This window comes from Gasterosteus aculeatus, chromosome 1 (genome assembly GCF_964276395.1).
Source record: "Gasterosteus aculeatus chromosome 1, fGasAcu3.hap1.1, whole genome shotgun sequence".
Lineage (NCBI taxonomy): Eukaryota > Metazoa > Chordata > Actinopteri > Perciformes > Gasterosteidae > Gasterosteus > Gasterosteus aculeatus.
The window spans coordinates 22,005,745-22,031,571 of record NC_135688.1 but is presented as its reverse complement, the minus strand read 5'-3'; the positions used below and the strand labels follow the sequence as shown (position 1 = coordinate 22,031,571).

Below are 25,827 nucleotides of genomic sequence, written 5' to 3'. Positions count from 1 at the left end.
TGTCTTCTCTTGAAACCTCCCCCGCTGCCCTCGTGTCCCCTCCACAACCACTGGTAAGCCTCAGCGTTCATTATTTTGTTATTATTTTGACCATTATTACCCCCATTAATTCCCCTTTTGTTGTGGAGATTGTGAGCGTGTTTTAAATAGTTTTATGGATCCTGGTATTTTATTGTAATAAACTTAACCCCTTTTTGTACATTGAACCACGTCTTTGGCATCTTTTGTGATACTTACCTGCGTGACCTTATTAGTTAGTATTCTCTGGGTGAAATTCCCAGGGTGGCGTTGCCGGTCCCTGTTCTGCCACAAGGTGGCACTGTAGTTAAATTGCCATAACTTGGCGCAATTATGTAATCTCGTGCTGCCACACTTCCATTATTGGAAAAGGCTAACCTTGTTTCTCCTGATTCTGTCGCTCCCACATCGGTTGTTCTGATTGGATGTGGAGGTCTGAGGACGTCCCCAACTGGAGTGTGTGAGCTTCAGATGAAAGTGTTTGACTGTCACATCTCTGTTCCCACACTCATTGGTCGATCCATTCAACCACATGAGTTGTCTGATGTCCACCCTCTACCTAGAGATAAGCTGTTGGATGCACAGCGCGCGGATCCCAGTTTGAGTCGGGTGCTTCACTTTGTAGAACGTCGACGCCGTCCATCAAGGCGAGAGCGTGCAGGTGAGCCAGTTGAGGCTCTGCGGCTCCTTAGACATTGGGAAAAACTCACCTTGAACATGGGTGTTGTAGGATATTAGAAACAAATTGACGATCCGGTTCATAAAATTAATAAAAATGCATATAGTGTACACCAGAATACAGCCATGATTCTGAAACTGTAATCAATAAAGTAATGACAATATTGTAAAACCACTGTAATTCTGCAACTGTAATAGAATAATACCAATGCAGTTATGATTGTATTTGATGTAATGTAATCAACTGGAATGCATGCATGAAATACTTGAACAACAACTGATATTGACTATGGATCATTCGAAATCCGAGTTACATTGAACTCATCAGAAGACCACTCCCAGAGGTGTGGACACTGACTTTCACACCTTTAAGCATTGTTATAAATACCTGTAGGAACCATTGTTCTCAAGTTCACTGGTGGAGGCTACAGACGGGCACTAGGGATGGTCAAAAGGACTGACCTGGGGCCTGTTGGTCGCTGAGACCAGCGGCTCCTCAGCTGAGATGTTCTTTTTACCGCAACGCCATCTCCTTTATTAAATACATTTGATTTTAACCTTTTGATCAGCGATTACCTCTGTCCGTCCGGCGTTTCTTCATTTTTGAACACAACAGTGTCCTGTATCGTGTCAACCGCTACAGCCGCATCGAGCCGGAACATCTGAGCTAGCCAAGACTCTTTTCATTTGCGCGCGCATAGATCTCATTTGCACTCTCAGATTTTGACAATGATGTGCCTTCATACCATCTCCTCACAGTCTGTGATTATAGGAAGCCTCTGCACCAGAATAACATACCTGGGTGTCAACAGGACCAGGTTATGATCAAACTTGCCAAGGGGGTGAAGGGCAGTGGCACTTTATGCATCCTTATCAGATACACTGGCAACAGGAAGTGACACTACACACTTACCATGACCACCGGAAACAGTAAGGCTTGCGGATATTCTTTTATTTTGCCTAGGATCTCCGCGCCGCTGCCACAGCCCGCCGCCACTCATGCTGCCTCACCTCCCGCATTCACCCTCTCCTATACAGGTCACCAACCCGTTCCTCAGCTAGCCTGTCCTGCCGGCCATCAACCTTGCCTAAAGATAACATGTTGGAATGTGTGACATACAAAAGATGGAAAACAGAAATGCAGTACTTTTGTGTTCCATTTCTTAATTCTTTTGTATTGTAAGGCTTATCTTGTACATCATGAATGGACTAGGCCACAACTGTGTTGTATTCTCTGGGTGTGCAACCCTGTTTTGCAGAATAGCAAATGGTCCACGAATTCTTGAATATTACACGTTGAGCAGTAACAAGGACGGAGTATCTTTTCTTTAAGTGCATTTTGGAAAGCTTAATACAAGTTGTCATATACTTATTATTGGGTTGTATGTCTGTGTTAGCCCTGTGATTGGCTTGCGACCAGTCCAGGGTGTACCCAGTCTCTCGCCCTAAGTTGGCTGGGATAGACTCCAGCCCCTCCACAACGCTGTGTGCAGGATAAGCAGTTTGCAGATGGATGGATGGTGTCCGTCCAGCCAACTTCACAGCTTGTTGTTGTCAAGTCTCGCTTTGTTGATCTAAAGTTTGGACGTGACGTTTGAAATGTGTCCAAACCTATCGCCCGAAGTTGGCTGGGATGGACTCCAGCCCCCCCGCGACCCTGTGTACAGGATAAGCGGTTTGACAATGGATGGATGGAATGTGTCCAAACCTTTTAAATGGTACTGCTGCTTGGTTTTGCTTAGACTTCGCGGTTTGATTTTTGGTCGGAGAAAAACTATAAATATATAGGATGTCACGTGATGCGGGGGAAGGCAGGACTAAAATGCAGAGTTCTTCAACAAAAAGACTTTAATAGTCATAAACTCCAACACAAAAATGGTCAAGGGGCAAAAACGCATACAGGTACCAGGGGGGAAAAGGCAGGCAGGAACGAGGAACATCCAGGACGATAGACAATGACGCGACCAGTGACACAAGAGACACACGGCGTAAATACACTAGGGATGTGCAGGTGATTGGACACAGGAGGAAACTATCAGACGATCACAGGGGATGGCAGGAAGGCAAGGCATGAAGTGAAGTTACCCGGGGGACACGAGTGGCAGAAATAAGAGAGGACATGAACCACACCGTGACATAGGACCTTACATCCCTAAGATACCTTTGTTGATCCCATCCAAATCACTGCTGGAGTAGCAATCAAGTTTATAGAAATCTTTATACATTAATCAGAGCAAACAAAATCTATGTGATATTAACTTGGTTTAAATACTTATTGTTATTTAATATTATGAAAAGCAATATTTTCTACAAAAGAAAATCACTTTAAGAGCAAAAAGTGACAGATCTGAATACTGCCCTAAATGAACCTCTATCTATTCAAGCCAGAGAGCTTGGAGTGATAGAATATTTGCTCAGAAAGAAATAACCACAACTTTTTGCCCTGGTATTGTATTTTAGCTGACCGGGTGGCTTTGTTAAGCTCGTACCAGCCTTAATTGTAGCAATGCTTATCCGCTACAATGTAAAGGTTACAATGGAAGATGATACTATGAATCTCCTCCTGAAGCGCCCTGCTGGAAGTGGTAAATGATTGGATGCCTGACTATACCAGCCCCAGAGGAGTACAAAGTGTAAAGAACAGCTGTGCATGACTAAAATACAAATTACATTTGTCCATTTTCGTCAGTGAGTCAGGGACATCTCTGATTACATTTGTTTCATGAACAATAATTTATCTTACAAAATGAAATAATTATTTAGTAATTATTAAATGGAACATCAAATATTTGTATCACAGTACATAGAGCATATTTAAAGATGAACATGCTTTACAATCATGCTGATCCATTGTGTTGACACACCCCATACAGTATAATAAATTGCAGTCATTTTGCAGTAAACTGCTTATAGTATTCATCCCTGGTGTAGATCCGTGTTTGTGTATGTGTACTACTGTTGTATAGAATGTTTAAAAAAGGGTAATCCACATAAAATGTATCTTCACTGGAAAACACCGAAGGCTCTGAAGGTGACTATTAGTTTGCAGTTCTTTCTTTGACAGAAAACAAAGATTCTGGTCAGCTTGGGCTTCTGGCAGGTGTAAAATTATACTATACTATTATACGTTATTACAGCAGGTGCTCCGTTGGTAATGCACAGGAAGGTGCTACCTGTAGAATATTATGTTTCCAAGTACATCTTACTATAAAACTGCAATAACACTTTCTGATGTCTGTATGCTATATTTACATTCTGTATAGCTATAAGTTATGCGTTGTTCAATCAAAATTATCTTTGTACATTATTTTTTTTCTATTTGCACTGATTATTGTAATATATGCTAGTACACTCACGTGTTTCTGTTTTATCATGTGATATCTAAGAAGAAGATCTAGATGCATTGCAGAAGCTCCCAACATGGCATCAGCTGAGCAGGAAGCTCGTGCAAAGGGTGGGAAACGTACTGACAAAGCCAACAGTGGTTACCAAAGGGGAAACTAGATAGTGGGTGATTCTCCATTGGTCAAGATGCCGTTATCAGCTCTAACCTTTGAAGGAAAGCAGTTCAGAACGGCCAAAAATACACACAAAGGAAGAGTGACTCCATGCTTGGCTCACAAATACATTACTCTTCTATATCTTTGCATAGTCAAATTTACCACCTTTTTAAAGTTAGAACAAATTGAAAAATACCTGCACAATGGCAAACATTCAAGTTTGTCAATGCTAAAAAATCAAGACATATAAATCTACAATATTGAAACTGAAAAAACATTGCCTGCTTTCAAGTGTATGAAATTAAAAAATTAATGTATGTTCAGGTTAGATTATTAGCTCTAAGAGTTGTGGTTTTCTTTCTTCTCTCGTCATAATGAGCTACAGAAATGAAATACGCTATATGTACTACATTAATCTAGATGAAAACAGTCTTTTGCGCATATTTCCCCACTTGTTTCACAATCAAACTTCTGAAAAAATAGCACAAGAGTATGATTTAAATATTGTAGTAAATATAGTGCCATTCAACAAGGTTATTTAGCTTAAATCTAATGTAACCAACTAGGGGTCACGGGTAATGCAATATGATAGCTAAAACAAACTATAACTATTGTAAAGGAAACTGGGACGTGAGTTTCATTAACAGAATATGTCAAATGTTTCTGCACTAAATAAGACTCGTCAGATGCTATTTAAATATAATGGGGTGTGTAGACCATAACAGACTGAGTCTGTTTTGATAAGGGCGTGTGTGTTCTGATCAGTCACCTTGCCAAGCCGTTATACTGTTCAGTCATGTATAGGCAAATTTGGATCTTGGTCTTTTTTGGTACGTTTGCCAGTTTTGATATGGATGTTCATAGTTTTGTAAAACACCCAAAGAGATATATTGAGTTTCTGTGTGGGTGCGATATATTTGATGCAGATATGTTGACACCACACATTTTTTTATGGATGTCCTGTCTATTTTGTAACTGAAGCTAAGCTGACTACATATGAAATATTTTACAGCCAGCAATCAACCATGGAAGTGTGCAGTGTTTCAAATTAAAAAGATTTTTGGTGGAGTATCTTTTTAGCTTCCTCAATTATTTGATTATTTATAGGTGCAGACTTCATTTTAAATAGAAATTCATCAAAACTTTTAAAGTGGTCATGTAAGCTAAAATGCTTATTTGTTTTGTTTTCTGTATTAGATTTAGATTTGTTTTACATTACACTCTTGTGGTCACCGTACACTTAAATGTTTGTGTTGTGGCTGTAGGATATAATTCAGTTATGAAAGGTATTTTACAATGAAATGAACACACACAACTTTTAAAACATGCCCGTGCAGCTGAATAGTCACACTTTCTTTACAAGTGTATTTCCATCCCCAAACCAAAACCTTTGAGAGCTTTGTCCCATGTAATACACACCACTGTACGTCGGCCTACAAAACACCTTCAGTGTGCCTTTTATATGAGACATGCAGCATCGGTTGTACAAGATAAGTGACTCAAAGTGCTTTGATCATTTGGATTTCTAAAGCCATCAACTGCTAAGTGAAAATCAAAGGAACAAGATGTCATTGCATGGCATTTAAGTCACATGTATCCTGATCATTTCTTTTGGTTCATATGGCCTTAAATGTTCACATTCATCACTGTTACTGCCGTTCTGTTTTTCTTCATTTAGGATTGGAAAAGGTGGAGTACTTTGGAGTGCGTCTCGCAGCCCTTGACCCAATCCTGGCTTCAGTTTGCAGAACTCCCCCACCTTTCTGGGCCTGCTGGATCCTGAAGGCCTCTCTCAGGTTCTGAGCTCGGACCTCCTTGCTCAGGATGTCCTCTACTAATCGACAGGGGAACCAGCCCCTTTCGCCATCATGGAGCCTTTCCCCCATCATCCAGCCTGAAATATAGAAGACGAAGAAAGACCAGCGTGAAGTGAAGACGGAAGGAGAAAACAATGCACAAGATTAGGATATGAAAATATTTACACACCGTCGTCTGTTCTTTCCAGGAGGTTTAAAACATCAGCCGTCTCGATGGAGAGTTCATCCGGCTCCTGAGATGAGTATGAGTGAATACATTGCACCTGCGGAGAGTCTGATAAATATCACAGAGAGTTAGTTCACATCTCCACATCTGCGTTTTGAGGACCGTACACAAACGATGTGGTATTCTGTCTCACCTTGTTGGTGGGCACTAGTAGACATAAAGCGTGTGCGCCTGTTAGGAGTGAGGGCACACGTCCATCGCAGCTTTTCACTCCTGTTTAGGGGATGTAATAAGTAACCAGCTAAAGGTTAAACATTTTAACAACCTTGATTCCTGTTTGGTATGTTAAGCACTTTGGGCCAATAATTGAAACCAAGTGGTTTTATATAAATTCATAATTTGACAAAACAAAACACAAATATTCGTATTAATACCTTGTTTTAGTGTGAAAAGTCTAAATGAATGAACAGGACTATTTGGCTATTTTAGTTTGTAAATTTTAATACCTAGTCCATCCCACCGTATATACTGTATATACTTTGTTTTTTTGTGCATTGTCTTTATTATTTAATTTTCTTAAATGTAATATGTTCTGCTCTATCATTTTATTGTATATATTGAGCATTTATGTTTACTCCGTAACTTTGCTTGCTGCTGCTACAAACAAATTCTCCCCTGGCAATGAATAAAGTATATCTATCTAAATATCTTGTTCCTCTTTTTTGTAGAGCTCCATAATATCACTGCATAATCTAAAGAGTGATAATTCATTATTTAACTTTTTGATTAATTGCTGATTCCCTACACCTACTAACACTTAAGACATCCTTAGGAAAGTTATGAGTTATTATTGTTGTTGATATTATTGTACCTGTGCCTGAGTTTGATTGGTATCGAAGGAACCACACTCAGATGGTTTAAGTCCTACTTATCGCATCGTTCCCAGTTCCCAGTAAACAGTGAAACCTCAATTACTACAAAAGTTTCTGTGCTTGTACCAATTGTATTTACCTTGTATTTGCTTCCTTTGGCAAAGTTATCAGAAAAGACTGCATACACTTTTATTGTTTGGCAGACTATACTCAATTGTGTCTATCAATCAAGCCGGGCGAGACTGTCCTGCAGCTTTTAAAACTTGAATAATATCTTATCATCAAAACATGGATGACAAAGAAACGATGTTAAACTCAAAACAGTGGAACCAGCTTGCACTTTCAGTCCGGGGGCAGGCACAGTCACCTCATTTAGGACAAAGAAGATTTTTCTCTTTGATTAGGCTTATAGTTAGGACTGGCTCAAGTTAGCCTGAACCAGCCCTTAGATCAGCTGCTATGTCTAGTCTGACAGGGGATTTCCTAGGACACACTGAGCTCCTCTCCTCTTCTGTCTCTTATACGAATTCACATCTCATTGATGCAATTCATTAATTCAACTTCTTCCCCAGAGTTTTTGTGCTTTCTCGCCTAACAGGTATCCATGGATCATGGTTAATTCTGGTCCTGCCTCCTGCTATGGCCCTGCTGAAACATACTGGTTCTAACCCTATTATCAGTCCCAGTACTATTACGGTCAACATCAATGGACATAACTTTTTTTCCCGAGAGTATATGCTTTCTCTCCTCACAGGTTTTTATAAATCATGGTTTTATCTGGACCCTGTTCCTGCCTCCTGCCATGCCATGCTGACAACTGTGGCGACCACTATCATTATTATTATTAATCACATTACTATTACTGCGGCACGGTGGTGTGGTTAGCACTGTTGCCTCACAGCAAGAAGGTCCTGGGTTCGACTCCACCCAGTGGCCTTTCTGTGTGTTTGCGTGGGTTCTCTCCGGGTTCTCCGGCTACCTCCCACAGTCCAAAGACATGCTCTGGGGATTAGGTTGATTGTGGACTCTAAATTGCCCGTAGGTGTGTGAATGGTTGTATGTCTCTGTGTTAGCCCTGTGATTGGCTGGTGTACCCCGTCTCTCGCCCGAAGTTGGCTGGGATAAAACAATGTTACCAATGTCCCTCCCCACAGGTTTCTTTGGATGGTGGTCATATCTGATGTTGGGTATAACTGATGGTGGTCACATCTGGTGGTGGATGTCCCTGCAGTGTTACCTGCTTTACACATACTTTCTCAATATTTCTGTCACATCTTTTACATACACATGACATCCATTGCAGTGTCCATCTCGGGAGAGGGATCCCTCCTCTGCCATTCTCCCTTTTGCTGAATGGGGACATTGTCACAGTTTTTCTGCGCCAATGTAAGGATTTGACAGAGGATCTCGCATGTGAACAGATTTGAAAGCCCTCAGAGAAAATTTTGGGCTATACAAAACAAAATGAATTAAATTTGATTGAGTTTTATGTTTAAATTGCTCTTACTTTACAAATATGATTGTTTTCTCTTTGTTTGTAAAACACACCCCTGTGCTGACAGCAGACTCATCCATGTTTGGATTGGCCATAAGCCGCAAACCCACCTCTTCATGTGAACACGCTCACAGACAGATTGAGAAATGCTGATTGATTTACCTGGTGGATAACCAGCTTTATAAACCCGCTGAGAGAACTGCAGTTGTTAGGGTATCTTTTGGTTAGCTGGTTTAACCCTATGTTCACCTCATTTTGTTTACAAAAAAATGTATTCAACCTTTTTAGTACCAGGCGAGTGATTAAGAACAAAGTCTCATTTATAAAGACGGACTGGGCTAAAAGCTTAACTACCATGTGCCAAAAGCGCAAGAACTAAGAAAAGTTATTGTTAAATTGCAATTTAAACAAATTAGTTTGCTTTCCAAACAGTTCACAATCAGCAGATTGATTTAATACTATTTCAATTCGAAATCTATATCACAAATAACAATGATTAGTTTGACCCCATTCTCAATCACAACCGCTTAGTTGAACCATAAGCCTTTTCTGTCTCACGTACTTACATACTCGAGGTCTTGAGCATGTAGTTGACCGCACGCTCTTCTTGGTTCTCCAGCAGTTTCAGATTAAAGACATTGGCTAGAAGTTGGCCCTGGTCTTCAAGGTCTTCAGTCCTCAACATGGCTCGTGTGCATGAGTCAATAACCTGAAACTTATCTCCACTGACAACAAGTTGAACTGAATTAACATTATGAATGCATACAGGTTTCTGGTCATTTTGAATTGTGTTATGTTGTACTTATTTTGTCCAGTCCATTAATCTCAATGAGGGTAGGCTAAACAACAAATTATATTTATATAATGCAATACAGTTACACAGCACCACAGGCTATATCCTTCATAGTGATCGTTGTGAACACCTGTGTAAAACAGTTTTAGCACAAAGGGAAAATAAAAAGCTTCATGTAGGAAGGATTTAGAGTTTAATTGAGTGTTTCCCTGTAAGCAGATACTACCGAATGCTTACCTTGAGCTGCGCTTGGTCACCAGCAGCAGATTGTTAAAAAGGAAGAGGTAGACTGGTTGGTAGAGTTTACGACTCCGCATGGTCCTAGAGGTCTTAGGACCAGTCATGTGCTGCACTTCACCCTTCTTTAGCAACCAGCGCGAGTGTGAAATGATAGGCACAGACTACAAGGAAAGAGGTACATGCAAAATCAGGGTTACAACAGTGTTACCTCATTTTCTTAAATGATGTGATCGTCTGATTAGTGTCATTTTTATATATTGGTTTGACACGATGTGGTCACTTTCTAAATGATATCATTTGTATTGAATATTGTATTCTGTGAGAGCTTTTTGCCCGTTAGTAGATGTGGAGAACCTGCCCTTAAGAGAGTATCCTATAACTGGTTATCATCAGTTAACAAAGCATTTGAGTTGGTTAGTCATTGGACGGGGCCATGCCCTCCTCAAAACATGTTTATATAGTTAGCGTGTGTAGCAGAAGGGAGCTTATTACTGAAGCCTCCTGCCCTTAACTATCAAGCACCTGCCAGCCAATCACGGGAGAGAGGGTCTCCCATAAATACGGTGGGGATTCCCGGGGCTTCTATCTGACGTTTCCGGTCGGACGGCCACGTCAGGTGCAAAGTCAAACCATCTGACGTTTTCCCGCGTTCTGCAAGGGCGTCATACTCGCGGCTTTGTCGGTGAGTTGCGTATAACTCCGAGGTTTTTTGTAATATGGGGTCACATTAACAACCGTGATTTGTTACTTAGCCGTCTGTAGCAGCTTTGTAGCCTTCTTACAGCCTTCGGGAGCAGGTGACCACTGCCTGATCGGTGGGTATGTTCCTTTCAAGAGTCCCTGTCATTGACGTGTTTACCCCATTGATTTTACGTTATTTTTGGCCGCAGGGGACTGCTAGCGGGATTAAGGAGGAACGCTGCTGTTTTGCCTTACGTCAATCGGTCAATTGATGCGGTTTTGCCGATAGAGTCGGGTGCCGTCCTGATCGCCACTCCGCCTCTGGTGCCGTGGACCGATGTTCCAGCGTTAGCCTTTTTAAAGAGACTGCCGTTTTTAGAGAGCCATTTTGTTAAAATGGCTCTCTAAAAACGGAGAGCCGGACCTACCTTGGCTTTCGGACGACGGAATACGACGGATCAGATGGCCACCTTACACCAGGTAAGGTGGCCATCTGAGCCGTCGTATCCCCCAGTTATTGGATTTTGTTTAGTTCCCTTCTGAGAGCTAGGGTGTGTCTTTGGGTAACAGTGATCTTTGTATTTGTAGGCGCTGTCAAGGTCCAGGTGGTGGGGCCGGAGTCCTCTGGTATCCCCTTTTGTTCTGTGTCTTTTGGGGCATCCTGGGCTTGTGAACCCTCGTGTGAGTGCAAGTGTGTGCGAACTGGGTGCCTCCTCTTTATGTTTGGGATCCTCACCTGTACTGGGTCACCGGTAAGCCACAGCCCAACACTTGTTTAAACCAATACATATGGCTCGTTGTTTTAGTACTGTTGATACCATGTGGTTTTGCTCCATTAATTAAAGTGTTTTGTACTTGAAACACGCCTCTTGCTATTGTACCAACGGAACTGAGTGCCTTAAACGTGTTACACTGCGAGCAAGGTTGAATCCATTCCCGAGGTGGCGTTGCAGGACCTGACAAACTTCCATTTTATGGAGTTCGTAGTTTGAATTGGATTTATGTAAAAAGCGCTACGATTGCAACACGTGGTTTGTTTACAGTTAGTTGCTCAGGCCCAACAGCAATTGTTGACATTTATGGAGAACAGTCCAATCAAAAAGCCGCAATTTAGCTAAAACCTCTTAGTTAAAGATCTTAACTATTTGTGTTTTCAATAAACGTTGCATATTTGTTGTTGTTTTTTTGCCTTTCTGATACCTTTTACGATTTTGCATTAAATAATTCTGGGATGTTCGCTGAAATTGATTGGATAGCCGTACCTAAAGATTTTTACTCCAGCCCACACTGCTAAAAACCAAACGCCCATGCATATTTGTCAAAATAAATTCCCACAATGATCGCCAACTGGTCAGTTGAGCACTCTTTGCATTATTCTCAGTGATAAATGGTTGCTCATAAGGCACATGGATCTTTGCCTCTTTCCATCTGTGACAAAATCAATGTAACTAATTGTTGATCGTTTATGTGTTAAATATCAGGAAACATTTATTGCCATAATATGTCAGACATACAAGGAATTTGACTTGGCGGTTGGTGCGTGACAGTACGACATACGACAATGGCCGACAGCTAAATATGCATTGAAGCCTCAACAAGAATTGCTTTAAAGCTATTTCAGTCTTAACAGCTTATACTCTGTGGCTCTACAGCCCTCTATTGGTCTCAACATACAACACCAAGCGCAATATTCTCTTCACAACCTACCTCTTCTATTACCCTATAACTAACCTGTACTTCATCACCACTAGTGCAGTTTTAGTTTATGTACAATATCTATTCTTTCATCAACTATTTAACTGGATCCCCTTTTTCTCTTACAAACCCCCTTAACTGCATGTATGTAGGTTACTGGGACGACCGTCCTCCTCCTATATCCGATGTGTTTTTGTGGTTTTGGTTGTGTACAGGTGCTGATTAGAGTGTCGTCAGCTAGATGAGCCACACCTGAGTCGAGGTAGCCCTGCCTTAAATACATTCTCCATTTGGCACCGGTGGGCTCAGGAAGAAGAGCCTTGTGTCTGGCATGACACCGGTGCTGTGTCTGAGTTCTGTTTTGTGCTCACTACCATACATCATACATACACTGCAATACTGATACCTCCATATTAAAATGTTTGAATTTTTTTCCTAACAATAAATTATTTTGCTCTTCGCAGCTCACTCGTTTGTCTTCCTGTTTCTTCGCAGTCCGAGAGCCGGGCTGTGACAGTGTGCCTATACTAGGTACACTTTTTTTTTCTTCTAAAAGGTTTTTGGCATTGTGCCTGGATGATATGATATATGAGAGAGAGAGAGACGTCCTTTGATCACATCATTGCGCAGGTTGTGGGTGGAAGTACTTTTGCCAAACGTTTCCTCACAAGGAACTATTTACCTTCAACACCTGCAACACTAGAAAACTATATTAATCCTGGTTTCCAATCAAGCCCCAAATTCTAATCGTTGTGGGGTGAGTTGTTATAGATTTAATCCAGAAAATGGCAGAAAGTTGTTCTCCATGGCACGTTTGTCAATGTAAGCTTTTTGACTTTTGTTTTGATTGGATAAGTCATCTCAGCTTCCATTGCCACCTTCAGTTGAAATAGTTTTAAACTAGTCAAGTCGTTTGTAGAGTGTTCTGATATCTAAACGACACGATTTTTAACGTTGTCCCAAATGTGTGACCTGTGCTCTTCCTCATTAGCTTAAAGTGTATCACTTTTTGATTGGTACAGATTGGGTTGATTCCCTCTTCCCAATATGTTTCAGCCACATTGGCAGCAACATGTAATGAAATGGATACAGGACAAGATGTGCCATCATTTCTTTACCTTTGATTTGAACTCCAGTGTTTTCTCAATACTGATAAGCTCTTCGGTGCGACTCATTTTTCTCACCCCCTCGTTACATTCTTTCACAATCTGGGGAAGAGACAGATACATCATCAATCCATGACCCAATAATGTCCTATTTTTTTTTCTTTATCTTTAATTTGGTAGCATTGTTTCAAAGTGACAGCTATTTTTTACATAGATACACCATTTGCTGTATGCTCGGTTGTTTATTTTAGTGGACTGAGGTGTAACCAAGTTATCTTAAAAAAAGTCTGAATGTGTAGTTCATAATGGATACCGGTTAAGGGGTTGTGCTTTATGCGGTCCACCACAACCAGAAGCAGGCAAATAAATCATGCATATAATATAGCATGTATGATATGGCGAAACTGAATAAGACTCAATGTCAGTCTTGTTTCATATTAAATGATCATCGGAGTTCCGAGTCCACTTCGATGGAAATTAGTTTGCGTCACTTGAATTGAGCTCGGTGAACGTTTGACGCACATCAGGGAAAAACATGAATTGTGATGAACACTGTGACAACACCTGCAGCCTAATCCAGTTTTAGCTGGTCATACTGGTCATTATACGTCACTGTTTCAATTCCCAACAAAAAGAAAATTGGCAACAAAGAAAATATGTGTATTTAAAGGGTGTTTGAAGAGACATGCTCCTTATTTATGATTTGATAAACAATGAGCCTGTTAGTATATTCCACTTGCAAACGTAAATAAAAGTCACACAAGAAATAGTTTAATAGTTCTTGCTCATGAATAAAAATGCCAAATTATAGTAATGTCATGGTCGTAATATCAATATGTTGACTCAATCCTTTGACCCCTTTGTCTTTAGAACCTAGCTTGAGCCCTACCCCCTAATGCTCACCTGCTCCAGTTGCTGATGTGCTTTTATAGCATTTTGTTCAATTTCTGAGTTTTCTTCTGCTTTTTTCAGGATATTCTGGAATAAAAAAAGACATGAGCCCTAATTATGACTGCAACATTATGTTCACACTCATTGCGGAATCTGGTCATTTTTAAAGTGTGTATTTAGTTTGAACTCATGTTGGCACACTCACTTGTACAAGCAACTTGAGCCTTGTGATCCTCTGGAATGGAAGGATGAGGAATGAGGTAAAGGACAGGCCCCTGACGCGTGGATGGTTCTCAAGTGAAGCCATGGCTTCCCGAAAAGCCTGGTTTCCCTCTCTGGAAAGGCATTTAAAAACAACACAATGCTTAATTGAACCTATATTAAGTACACACACATTCTGTCTCTTTCTTCTTTGATGCTGTCATCAAAGACTGAGAACAAAACCCTAACAGTGGTCAGATTTCTGCTAATCATTCATGGCTAAAGATCACCTTGGCTGTGTTTGGAATTGTATGACTTTGAGGTTCTTTTCCTCACTTAAAGATAAGGCTATTGTATTCCCATTGTAACCAAATAAAGTTAACGACAATACTGACACCCAACTATGTCGGTCCATTGCTTAGTACTTTGTGACTCTCATCCTCGGAGCTCTATGGGTCCCACCGAAGTGGAAAGTTTCTGTGTTTTGGAAACTGGCTTTACAAGTTAATGTCTTTCATATCAATATGTACAGTTGTTAGGCATTTCATTCATTCATGTTATGTAAAGAATACAAAATAATGGTTTACCAGCTTAGTTTGTTAATTGAGTACAGATATCCTTTTTCTTTGTCACTCGGACTAAATGATGTTGCTGTAATGTTACATGTTGGTATTCTCTAAATTATAAATTAGACTAACCGCTGTATATCAATCACATATCAATGTACTTTTTCGGCTCCTGAGGTACTCTTCAATCAACCAAATCATGGCGATCCCCCACCCAACTGTGCTCGACCCATTTGAATGAAATAAAAATGTGGCCTTTAGTAAGCAAGGATCAAGCGCTAATTAGCACTACCAAGTTTTCCGGGGACCTCACGTAAATTTCTTTTTTCAATGCAAGGCAATCTACCGGCATTGCCTTGGCCATTGACCTGGTCCCCCTGGTCTAACGCATGCGCTCACTCAGAGTGCGACTCCCAGTGGACTGTATAGGAATAGCAGCTTCTTTTATAGAAATGCAATTTATGTCTTCTTGCAATAGCAAAGTCATTCAGCGGGCCGCACTTGACCCACCGGCGGGGCGGATTCAGCCTTGAGTCTGACACACATGCCTTACAGGAAACAATGGCAAAGTGTTTTAACAGCTAGCTTCCAGAGCAGGCAAACAGGATGATCAAGGCAAAGAACAGAGATGAAAGCAAGGCGTGCAACAAATTCTTGATTTTGAGTTTCTAGTAGTTACGCCCGAGGTTTCTTTAAAAATGTACACAGTGACAAACAGTGAAGTCCCTCAAGTCATAACGATGAATGTGAAGTAAATCACCTTTGCTTTACACTATTCAGCCCAGAAAAATCTGTTTTGAATCTCGCCGCAAACATACAAGAGTGAACCAGCCTGTTTGTAGGAGGGGCATGCTTCAGAACTGAAAGAAAAGGGAAGCACCTCTTGTCCCATGAGTATAGTTAGATAGTTAATAGTTAGACCTGTTTTGTCATGTTTTTTCTAAGCTGATAAACTTTGTTTCTACAATGCAGCTCAGCCACTGATGGTATTAGTTGTGAAGTAATTCAGCTCAATGCCCATAAACGTCTGATTAGACTATTACACCAACACATTTGCATAATGTACTGCATATTTCCAAATCAGATGAGCAATGTCATCGAATATATATATCATTTCTTAGTGCTGCAAAGTTTTAGCTCACAAAACAGTTGCAGGCTTTAACATTTTCCAATTTCATTTTGAAACAACCAGCAGGTCTCAGAAGGTTTTTTTTTGCCTTTTCTGCTAGCTGGCAGAATTCCAATAATGCCTGCCATCAGAGGAACGTGTCATCCGGAGGGCGTGGGAACGCTACCCTTTTACTCAGGTATGTGTGGTTGATGAAGAGGGACAAATGCATTATATTCATAGTCAACCACACCCTGCACACCCCATGTGTTGTGATCAAAAGCAAACCTGTCTTATACTGAAAAGCCAGGCTGACAACATTCATTAAAAAAGCAGTGTCTGAAGTATGACGCCTTTTATTGTTGCTCCCACTTCCTCCCTCTCCTCAATAGTCAAATAGGATGCCGTATTGGTCTGAGCAGTGTATGAAGAAGATATCATTTACATTGTTTTTAAAAATCAATACTCACAAAATGCGTCTATAGTTCTTCTCTTGGTAGACCTGGTTTATGACGTATTTGATGAAGACATTGAAGTGTTCCACAGCGTGATGGTAAACAATGTCACACACTTCAGATATCAAAATAGACTTCTCCATTCGGTGCTCAAGATCCATCAGGAACCTGAATTTAATAACAAGGGATATGACATAAGAGCTTGTTTTCTGGACTGGAACTTGAACAGACTTTCAATCATGAACTGATTTGTGTTAAACAAGACCATGTCCTACCTTTCACTGGCCTTCATCACTTCCTCAATGTTGGAGAACAAAAAATGCACATCAGATTGGCTGAGAGTGTTGATCAAATCTGGGTTACGTAGGAAGTGAGTCTCTAAAATCTCCAAACTCTTGTAGTACGATGCTTCCGAGGTAACTAGCTCAAACATGGCCTGGACAGAAAAAGGAAATCATAGTACCACATCAATACATTAAAACTGAAGATCGCTATACCCAGTAAACAGTTGTTGTGAAGACGATCTGATGCATACAGTTGTGGTCAAAAGTTTACATACACTTGTAAAGAACATAATGTCATGGCTCTCTTGAGTTTCCCATTATTTCCCAGTTTCCCAGTCTGATTTTTCTCGGGTTCTTTTATGACTTTATTCTGAGTTAACAGAAAAAGTGACAAAATCTGCTGAATCAAAAATATACATACAGCAACGTGAATTAGAAATTTTGGTGACTTAGAACGGGGCCGGCACGATGGTGTGGTGGTTAGCACTTGACTCACAGCAAGAAGGTCCTGGGTTCGACTCCGCCCAGTGGCCTTTCTAAGTGGAGTCTGCGTGGGTTCTCTCCGGGTTCTCCGGCTTCCTCCCACAGTCCAAAGACATGCTCTGGGGATCAGGTTGATTGGGGACTCTAAATTGCCAGTAGGTGTGTGAATGTGAGTGTGAATGGTTGTATGTCTCTGTGTTAGCCCTGTGATTGGCCGGTGACCAACTCAGGGTATACCCTGTCTATAGCTGGAAATTGGCGAGGATAGACTCCAGCCACCCCGTGACCCTGTGTGCAGGATAAGCGGTTTGCAGATGGATGGATGGATGGTGACTTAGAAGGTTGTGTCAATTAAATGAGCTTCATAGCATGAGCTTCATAGCATGGCATTGTGAACTTCTCTGAAAGCCATCAAATTTAACTGAACTGCACCAATTCTGTCAAGAGGAGTGGTCAAAGATTCAACGAGTAGCTTGCCAGAAGCTTGTGGATGGCTACCAAAAGCGCCTAATTGAAGTGAAAATGGCCAAGGGACATGTAACCAATTAGTATTGCTGTATGTATATTTTTGACCCAGCAGATTTGATCACTTTTTCTGTTAACCCATAATAAAGTCATAAAAGAACCAAACTTCATGAATGTTTTTTGTAACAAGTATCTGTTCCAATCACTCAGATCAGAGAAAAAGTAAGTAATCTCTTTTTCATTTTTCTTATTCTGTCACTAGAATTCTCAGTAATGCTAACCTATCGAGCAGCGTGGCTCTAGGAAATGGCAATGTCAGTTTGTCGGAAAGACTTTGCAACAGTTTGATCCAGACTTAAATATCTCTGAAATTATTAGAGAGATGAACATTCCTGATCCCCAGATGATAAAGTCCACCTTCTTTGGTGAAACCCTGACTTTCCTACAGCTATAAGGAGTATGTTTTTAGTGAACCATATCATTTTGTGCAGCTGTACTGCAATATCTCTACATATTTATATCAGTGTTCAGCCGAACAAAATCGCTCACCTCCTGCATTATGATTTCACTCTGTGGTAATCGGGTGAGCAGGCCACTGGCTTGCACTACTTCCAGGTTCTGCCATAAGCTCAGTGACTGAGCATTGTTCCTAAGCTGCAGTTGCAACACGGGAGGGGACAGGACACCGGACCCATCCATCAAAGTCCCCGGTGGGACCTCGGGAGAAAGGTTCTCACGCTGCCGCCGCTGCTCAATCTCCTGCTGCTTAGAAGTGTCCCGGTATTCCTGGTAGAGGAAGGCTGGATAGGAAAAAGACAATAAGTCAATTCTTTTGCAAAGGTATGGATTTCCACTGTTAGCAGAGAGCAGGGTCGTCCTCTAATGAAAAGTGGCTTTTTAGACCAGCTCGCAAGTCTCCATGGTGATGTGTTTTTCAGCAATCAGTTACTGACCAGTTGGGTGAGTCTTGTATCTAAATGGACTGTTGTTCGGCCAAAAGAAATCCATCTTTAACTCAACAAATATCTAACAACATTGCAGCATGGTAAGAGTCAAAACCCCAATCTCAATCTTCCCTCTAAACCCTAAACCTTCAGGGACTGCTGTCACCTGGTAAGTGGTTGAGTGTGAGAGTTTTAAAGGGTGTGAATATCAATGGGACAGCACTTTGATGCCAAATGTCACGTCACCCAGACAATGTAATAAATTATGATTTGTGACAGTCTGAACACATGTGTGCTGTCCTGTTTGTTTACGTCACTGTACGTTCACTGGTTGTCCCGTATTTAAAGTCACAATGCAATCACTGTCACTGTGGGTAATTCCCTTGGGCTACATCAGCATACAATGTTGACTTGCCAAAAGGGTTTATAAAAGGCTCAAAATGTCTGCCTGAGAGCCGTCAAACACTTAACAATCTGACAATGGAACAGGCCAAAATTCTCAGTTAGCAGGAGCGCGCCTCAAAGTGTGAAGGGTTACAACGTGGGATTAGACTAATCATCCCCATATGATACAAAATTGTACTTTCCACTTTCATTTCTCATTTTTTACAACTTCAATTTGTAAAAATATCTGAGCAGGTTTACAATGTTCTGTCGTGTGAAGGAAAGACTGGGATCATGTTGTCATGTTACTGTAATAACATTCAGGGTGACTGATCAGGATGTGTTGTTTATTTTGTGCTTATAACAACAGCACTAATATGATGAAGTTATTATTATACAGATTATTTGTAACCATAGTTTAAAAATCAATATTACATTTTATATATTTGGTTGGATGGTACGTTTTTTAATAATATTTCTGAATCAGTTTCCAGGACAGGAAAGCAGTTTCCTTGATTGCAAGTGTGTAAATGTTAAAATGTTATTAACATTGACCTGTATCATAAAACTGATAAATCAACCCAGTCTCACACCTTTTAAGAAACAGTCAACAAATTGAAATCTAGTTTGTGTCTTTTAGCACAAAAAGAATGCCAATCCATGGTTCATTAGGATCTTAATATTTGGTGGACACATAAATTAAGCACATCCATAAAACTCATACTGCTGGATTACACAGTAAATGAACATGAACAAGAAGGGTCTCATTAGTGTGATATCTGTAGTAAATGTGCTTGTGTCAAGTTATACAACCTCCTCTTCTAAAAAGCAGAAGTGTGTAACTAGATTTGAAAAAGTTAGCAGCTGTTTGAACCAATCAACATACGGAGGCCAAAACACAGAAACTGGAAAAGTTCATAATGTTGTATTGAATAAGAATACCTGTAGATATGTGTACCAGGACTAAACTAAAAGAACATCCGTGCTTCACAGAGAACATTGGTTATGTGTATATCAAGAGGGAAGGTGATTTTGAACAACATGAGCCTGTTGCATAATCTCCCACAGTCATATACTGCAGATTGCTTTGGTGGGCGTAGAACTGGACTGACGCTTACGTAAGGGAGGAAAATGTGCATATACAACCAAGAAATGTAAAGCTCGGAGAAAAGAACATTGATTAGTCTTTGGTAAACAGATAAATGTGCACTCACTGTTCATGCCATTCATAATCATTTTCCTGTGTGCACTGAACAATACTGCTCAGTGGCTGTGCTAAAGTCTTATCAGGCCTACTGTGTGTTAGTAAATTGTGTGCGTGTGTTGCTTGTGATTTTGTGTGTCTTAACAATATTAATTCTTCGCCATTTAAAATATATTCACAAATAAGAGCTGATTTTGTCAGCCGTGAAACTGGCAACAGGTCAGTGGAATACATACGTCTACCCTCAGGTCATGTCTTTCCTCACCAATATTTTTGATGATGTTGAGGCTGTGGCAGATTGTCTGGGAGCCAGCACCATTGCTCGGCAACCTAAAATTAAAGACAATACGGGAATATAAGCTTGAAAAGGCAGGCAGGGAAAGATCTTCGTCATCAAACCCAGCAAACTGAACCTGAATGGCGGAATTGCTCTGCACGTTATATAAAGAAAATACAGAAAACATTTATCTATGCATCTTCAAATTCACTCTCTAGACAATGAGTCATATCTTAATTAATTATTTCAGTCCCTCCATCACCAATTTTGTTGCTCACAAGCAAAAACAGTATGGACAATTATTATTGATATTTTTCAGATTCATGTTTAAGATTTACCATTCGCAGGAACCCACAGGCTAAGCTTCCTACAAATAATCTTATTACATTTCTGTCCTTTACAGCGCTCTGTTTTTACTGGAATCATATCTGACCTGAGGTTGGCGTTGTCCTGATCCGCTCCGTGAGAACTGGGCCGTTGAGCACTCATGGTTTCCCTTCCGACCTCCTGTAAAGTGCAAGCTGCAGTTGTTTGTGCTGACAGGTTTTTTATGTCCCTGCTATGAATGCCGTGAGTCCGGTACGTGATCATGTCGGCTGCACAATTCTTATGCTGGCTGTCGGAGGCAGCAGATATGTCCACACTCCTCCCTCCTCCCACTCCTCCTCCTCTCTTATCCACATCTCTGGCCCCATCATTGCTTGGCAACACAGCTCTGGAATGATGGACAGTAAAAAAACACTTTCGAATCACATCCACAATGGTCGTGTTCACATGTCTCTCTGTATTTTCTTGTGATCATCACAATGTACAGTATATCCAGTCGTTTAAGCCACAGACTCCTTTAGACATTCTGTCCTAATTCATAGGATAAAGATTGCATTTTTAGTTCAACTGTTGTTTAAGTTCTGAAAGGTAATTCATCTGTCTTTACCCCCAAAAATGAATCCTTAGTTTTTATCAAAATGCCATAACCTATAGTGAATATGACTAAAACCATGCGCATTATGTTACATTTTTGTCTCCATTTATAGTCTTCATTTATCCTTTGTCATTAATATTGGATAACTTATAGGATGTGATAGAACACACTCATGAGGATTGGATAATAAAGTGGGGGGCTTGCATTCGCTGATGGTAGGCAGGTCATCAGACAACTCCACACCTGCCAAGCAGAACTGAAAGTGACATTGAGTTAGAGGAGAGCAGAGCTAAAAGCTAAGCTAATCCAGCTGAGATCTAATGCTATTTTGCCACCAAGTGTGCTCATAGCTAATATTGGGCGCAAGAGAGTTCAGGTTAACCAAAAAACGGGAGGTTAGTGACTTTGGAGCCCACGTCGTCAGAGAGCTGGCTTCATCATTCATTCCGGATGAAGCTGCACTCGACAGACGGACCACAGGACTAGACATGGACTGTTCAAATGCTCAACCCTAGATAAAGCTGCTAGAGGATATTATCAAATTCTGTGGCAAAGATTATGGACATTTGGTGAAGATTACAACCTTCTCTATGTCAAGTGTCCAAGTAGTTTTTAATAAAATCTTGTCGTTCATACTGAAATCCTCAAACTGTGAGCCGGTTATCACAAACGTGATTGTATACAGCACTCCTGGGATTCTTTCTCCTTATCAAAGGGTAAACTTAGGGTAAGCTTTGTTTTTTAGAGACACACAAGTGATCCAAAGGGTGATGAGGTTTAATCATTCACTCGTAGACGGCTATCAGCTTGTGTTGACGGGGAGCAGTCCTACCACATTACTGGGGCTTGAACATATTGCTTCATATTCCGGCTATAACTGATCGTGTGACTGTTGTTTCAGTGGTAATGAGGCTAGTAATATCTTGTGGGTTTATCACAGACATGATACAAATAGATAAGTGTGTGTGAAGTATCAAGTGTAAGAGTGGTGTATGTATGCAGTGTCTCAACCAGCACTGCATGCGCTGGTTGGTTTTTGGGGCGTGTTTCACCAACAGGGTGGGGCAGTAGTAGGCATGAGGACTCACCGTCTGTCCATGGGCAACAAAGGTGATTTATTGGACAAGGGAGCATGAGAATAGGTGACTCCAGCTCTGCTGGAAGGACTTTGGTCCAAACCAGGATTGGTAGAATCTGAGAGAGATTGGGAGAACTGCAGTCAGAAGGAGACAGTAAATAGACTGTATATCTCTGTTCTAGTCTTGCGACCACTCAAAGCCCTTTCACACTGAATTTCATCAGTCACATACGCTATTACAGGACAGGAGCTACCATACACAGTGCAACCTGCGCATTAGGAACTGACATTCACACAATTCACACAGCGTTGATGTAGCTACTGATCCACCATACAGATCAGCGAAGCCGGGGATCGAACCGCCAATCTTTTGATCACCCACCGTAGCCCATAGTCTCTTTATAATCCGCCACAATAGTGTAGAATGTAATCATCTACTTATTTCAATCTCACAAATGCATCATCAGGCTTGACGGTGCCGTGACCTCTGTTGGTCTCGTCTCCAGCTCTTCTTCTCTGATCACATTCAGCAGGGAAGAACTTTTATACTTTAGACCATACATTGGTCAAACTCTTCTGACGTACATTATTGAGCAAATTGCTCCACAGGGCTTTTAGTTAGAGCACCAGCTGCTCTGATCTGGGTTTATGGGTGACGCCGTCCCATCAATTCCTCTGGTGAACGCTCTCTGGCCAACAAGATGGATGAACTACTGTTCCTCAACAAAGCACACACGGACTTCAGCAGATCCCTCACTCTGTTTCACTGAAACCTGGCTCAGTGAATACATCTGGACAGTGAGCTACATCTGTCAGGCTTCAACTCCTCGGAGCGGACCACGTAACAACTCTGTCGGTAAAAACAAAGGGAGGCAGAATATGCTTTTATATGACAAAAGGTTGGTGTACTGATGTAACAGTGCTACCAGCTCTCACTCACTAACTCCTTTCATTGACTACAAACCTTTTTATTCACCGTTGGAGTTTTTCTCATTCATTCTGTCCGATGTTTCCGTCCCCCCTCAGGCCTGTGTGAGTGAGGCGCTCACAATGTAGAATAAGACAGAAAAATTCATTTGACTCTAAATATTAAAATGTTTAAGTTGCCCATATTAAAATATTTTTCCAGAGGTTGCCAGTTGCTGTTCTACAATTCTATTCTGTCCCTCTGAGTCGATTAAGGAGGGCAAACATCTGAGCTATAAACATAAGAAAAACGTATTCTCCGTCTCATTTGTATAGAAATACAACTTTGCCTTCTTTCAATAATGATTGTATCACTAGTATTTGAAAGGCCTTGTGGCTGCATTTAGGGCCCTATATAAAAAGCACAAACTATGGGCTCCATCACATTCCTTCGTATCAGAGGGGTATTTTATTACAGTTTTCAATTCCATTTAAGATAAGATAAGATCATTCTTCATTAGTTGCGCAGCACAGAAAAGTTAAGATTGGAGGATTTGAGGATTATTGTTGATACGTCAGAGTTGTCGCTTGTATTTACACCAATTTACAATTGTCTAATCGGTTAACTTGTACAAAGTCTGTTAAATTCAAAATATACTATAAATGTTCGAAAATAAGATGTGTAAGTAACAAAGTGTTACAAAAAGCGTTTACAGGCATTACAATTTGGTTTGTTAGAGTTAATGGAAGGACATCAAATACACTGCATTTATGTTTATTTCCATCAGGATAAAGCATAAAGAATAGTACTCCATGATAATGATGTCATGGTAAAGATAATCTTAATTTAGCTGATTTGTATTCTTACATTTTTATTTCTGAATCCCAAAACTTGCATTGCGGCCACAGAAATGCATGTTTTTTTTTTCAGTGAGAAATGGCAGAAACATTTTTCGTTGTGTTGGCCACGTTGGCCACGCTGTGCTAGTATCTGGTGTGCATTTATCAGACATTCTGTCAAAGCAAATACCATCTCATCAAAGTTATCAGTGCCTGTGTAAATCTTACACAAAATTAGCACTATAGATAGCTGGAAACTGTTGATAGGATCAAAGAAATATTTTATCATATTTTCTTAAACTGCTGCTGAAAATGCACATTTTCTTTTTCATTTCAAGATTCAGGTTATTTATTATTTCAGGCGACTCAATTTGACATTTTTTACCGTTTTTCTACTGAATTTATTTGAGAGGCAGAGGCTGTGTTCTACCTTAAATAATCACTTAATCCCTCCTTTTGAGGCCTATCTGAGATGCAGGGCAAAGTCTAAGCTGAAATGCTTTATTGTTGCGTTTGGTGTGGCTCTATTGAATGAATATGGTAAATTCCTTTCGTGAACAATGACTAAGACTATCATTGTTCTCTGAGCAGACGGCAGAACGCCCATCAGAAGAACACAAGGAAAGATTTTTAGACTCTTAATAACAGGATAACAGTGACACCTAGGTGATTTCATTTCCACACACCAACTTCAAGTTGGTTTTTGGTTGAAATCACAAGGTTGACCTGTGGAAAAATTATTTTGATCATTGTGCTTCTTAAACAAAACTAGTTTCTCAGGTTGAACTTGAATGGTTTAAGATGGAAGTAGCCAGCCTTTTCCCCCTTCCAAAAACAAATGCATCATTGCCAACTGGCAACTGATCAGAATACTCAAGTAAATGTTGATTAACGTGTGAGAATTCCCCACCTTTGAGGTTCTGTACAAAAACAATGTGACAATGCAAGCAATGTGGCCTGATGTGCTTACTTTCAAGCTGCTCAGATGAACTCTGCCTCTTCTTCCTCATTGACCGATAGAAGCGGGAGTTCCTGCGGATAGGCTCTCTGGTCAAATCTTCATCGTCGTCCTCTCCGTGGCTGGGTTTAACCAAAGCTGCTGGATGTTTCTCAGGTGGTGGCTGTGACTTGTGCCCCCACTTGCTCCTGAATAGAGCAGCCACTGACATAGTAAATGATTCTCTTTGCTTTTAAAAACAAAGTGAGTGTGAAAAACAATTTTTAACTTTGAGGAAACTGGGATAAAAAAAGATGTCATGATTAGCCAGAATCCAGGAGAAAATCCATGACTAGAGAAGGAAAGTTGTGGGGAGAATTAAATCCTATAACCGAGTCCAAGAACAGAAAATGGGTTCCTGGGCCCCACGTCTACCGCTCCTGTCAGTCCGAACAAAAGTGTTGTTAGCTACAAAGGCAGCCTTTGGAACCAGAGTGCGTCACTTATTTCTGCCTACGCTGTAATTATTGCATGTATGACTCTCTCTTTCCTGCTCTTTGCTCCTCCTCTGACCAACCAACCTGTTACGTGGTGACATTCCTGAAACTCCACCTGGTCTTACAAGCCCGCCTGTCAGCCCTGCAGCTCTAAAACTCTTCCTGTTCTGGAATCTGAAAAGCCACCTACTGACAAACTATAGTCTGTTCACTTTTCTGTGCTTTCAAGGTTTCTCAGATATCCCCACAAAACCTTTCCATGTTCTTGTTCTTGGGCTTTCTCTTCAGGAAAAGGTTGAATTATTCAAGTTAAGGAACAGAATA

At 40.7% G+C, this 25,827-nt stretch overlaps 1 protein-coding gene and 1 long non-coding RNA gene across 4 annotated transcripts in view; one reads left to right on the top strand and one right to left on the bottom strand.

The window, feature by feature from the left end:
• LOC120831930 (uncharacterized) overlaps positions 1–6,884 on the top strand; it is a 7,676-nt gene extending 792 nt beyond the window's left edge. For both annotated transcript variants that reach the window (XR_005714133.2, XR_013467883.1), the window contains exons 2-3: positions 1–53; positions 5,875–6,884. The exon at positions 1–53 is cut by the window's left edge. This is a non-coding gene — a long non-coding RNA (uncharacterized LOC120831930). The remainder of the gene's footprint in view (positions 54–5,874) is intronic.
• On the bottom strand, positions 2,527–25,576 carry ngef (neuronal guanine nucleotide exchange factor). Of its 2 annotated transcripts, none has more exons than XM_040175707.2 (15): positions 25,040–25,576; positions 22,334–22,439; positions 20,757–21,038; positions 20,312–20,376; positions 18,064–18,314; positions 16,558–16,718; positions 16,298–16,450; positions 14,158–14,287; positions 13,965–14,039; positions 13,074–13,163; positions 9,577–9,740; positions 9,113–9,271; positions 6,373–6,452; positions 6,183–6,287; positions 2,527–6,090 (listed from the first exon to the last, which is right to left on the bottom strand). In XM_040175707.2, the coding sequence occupies exons 1-15, from the start codon at positions 25,236–25,238 to the stop codon at positions 5,867–5,869; spliced, it is 2,244 nt and encodes a 747-aa protein (XP_040031641.2). In that variant the 5' UTR covers positions 25,239–25,576; the 3' UTR covers positions 2,527–5,866. The 2 variants fall into 2 exon arrangements, with proteins under 2 accessions (XP_040031641.2, XP_077960328.1); XM_078104202.1 differs by lacking the exon at positions 25,040–25,576 and adding an exon at positions 23,288–23,306.
• Between the last annotated feature and the right edge of the window lie 251 nt (positions 25,577–25,827).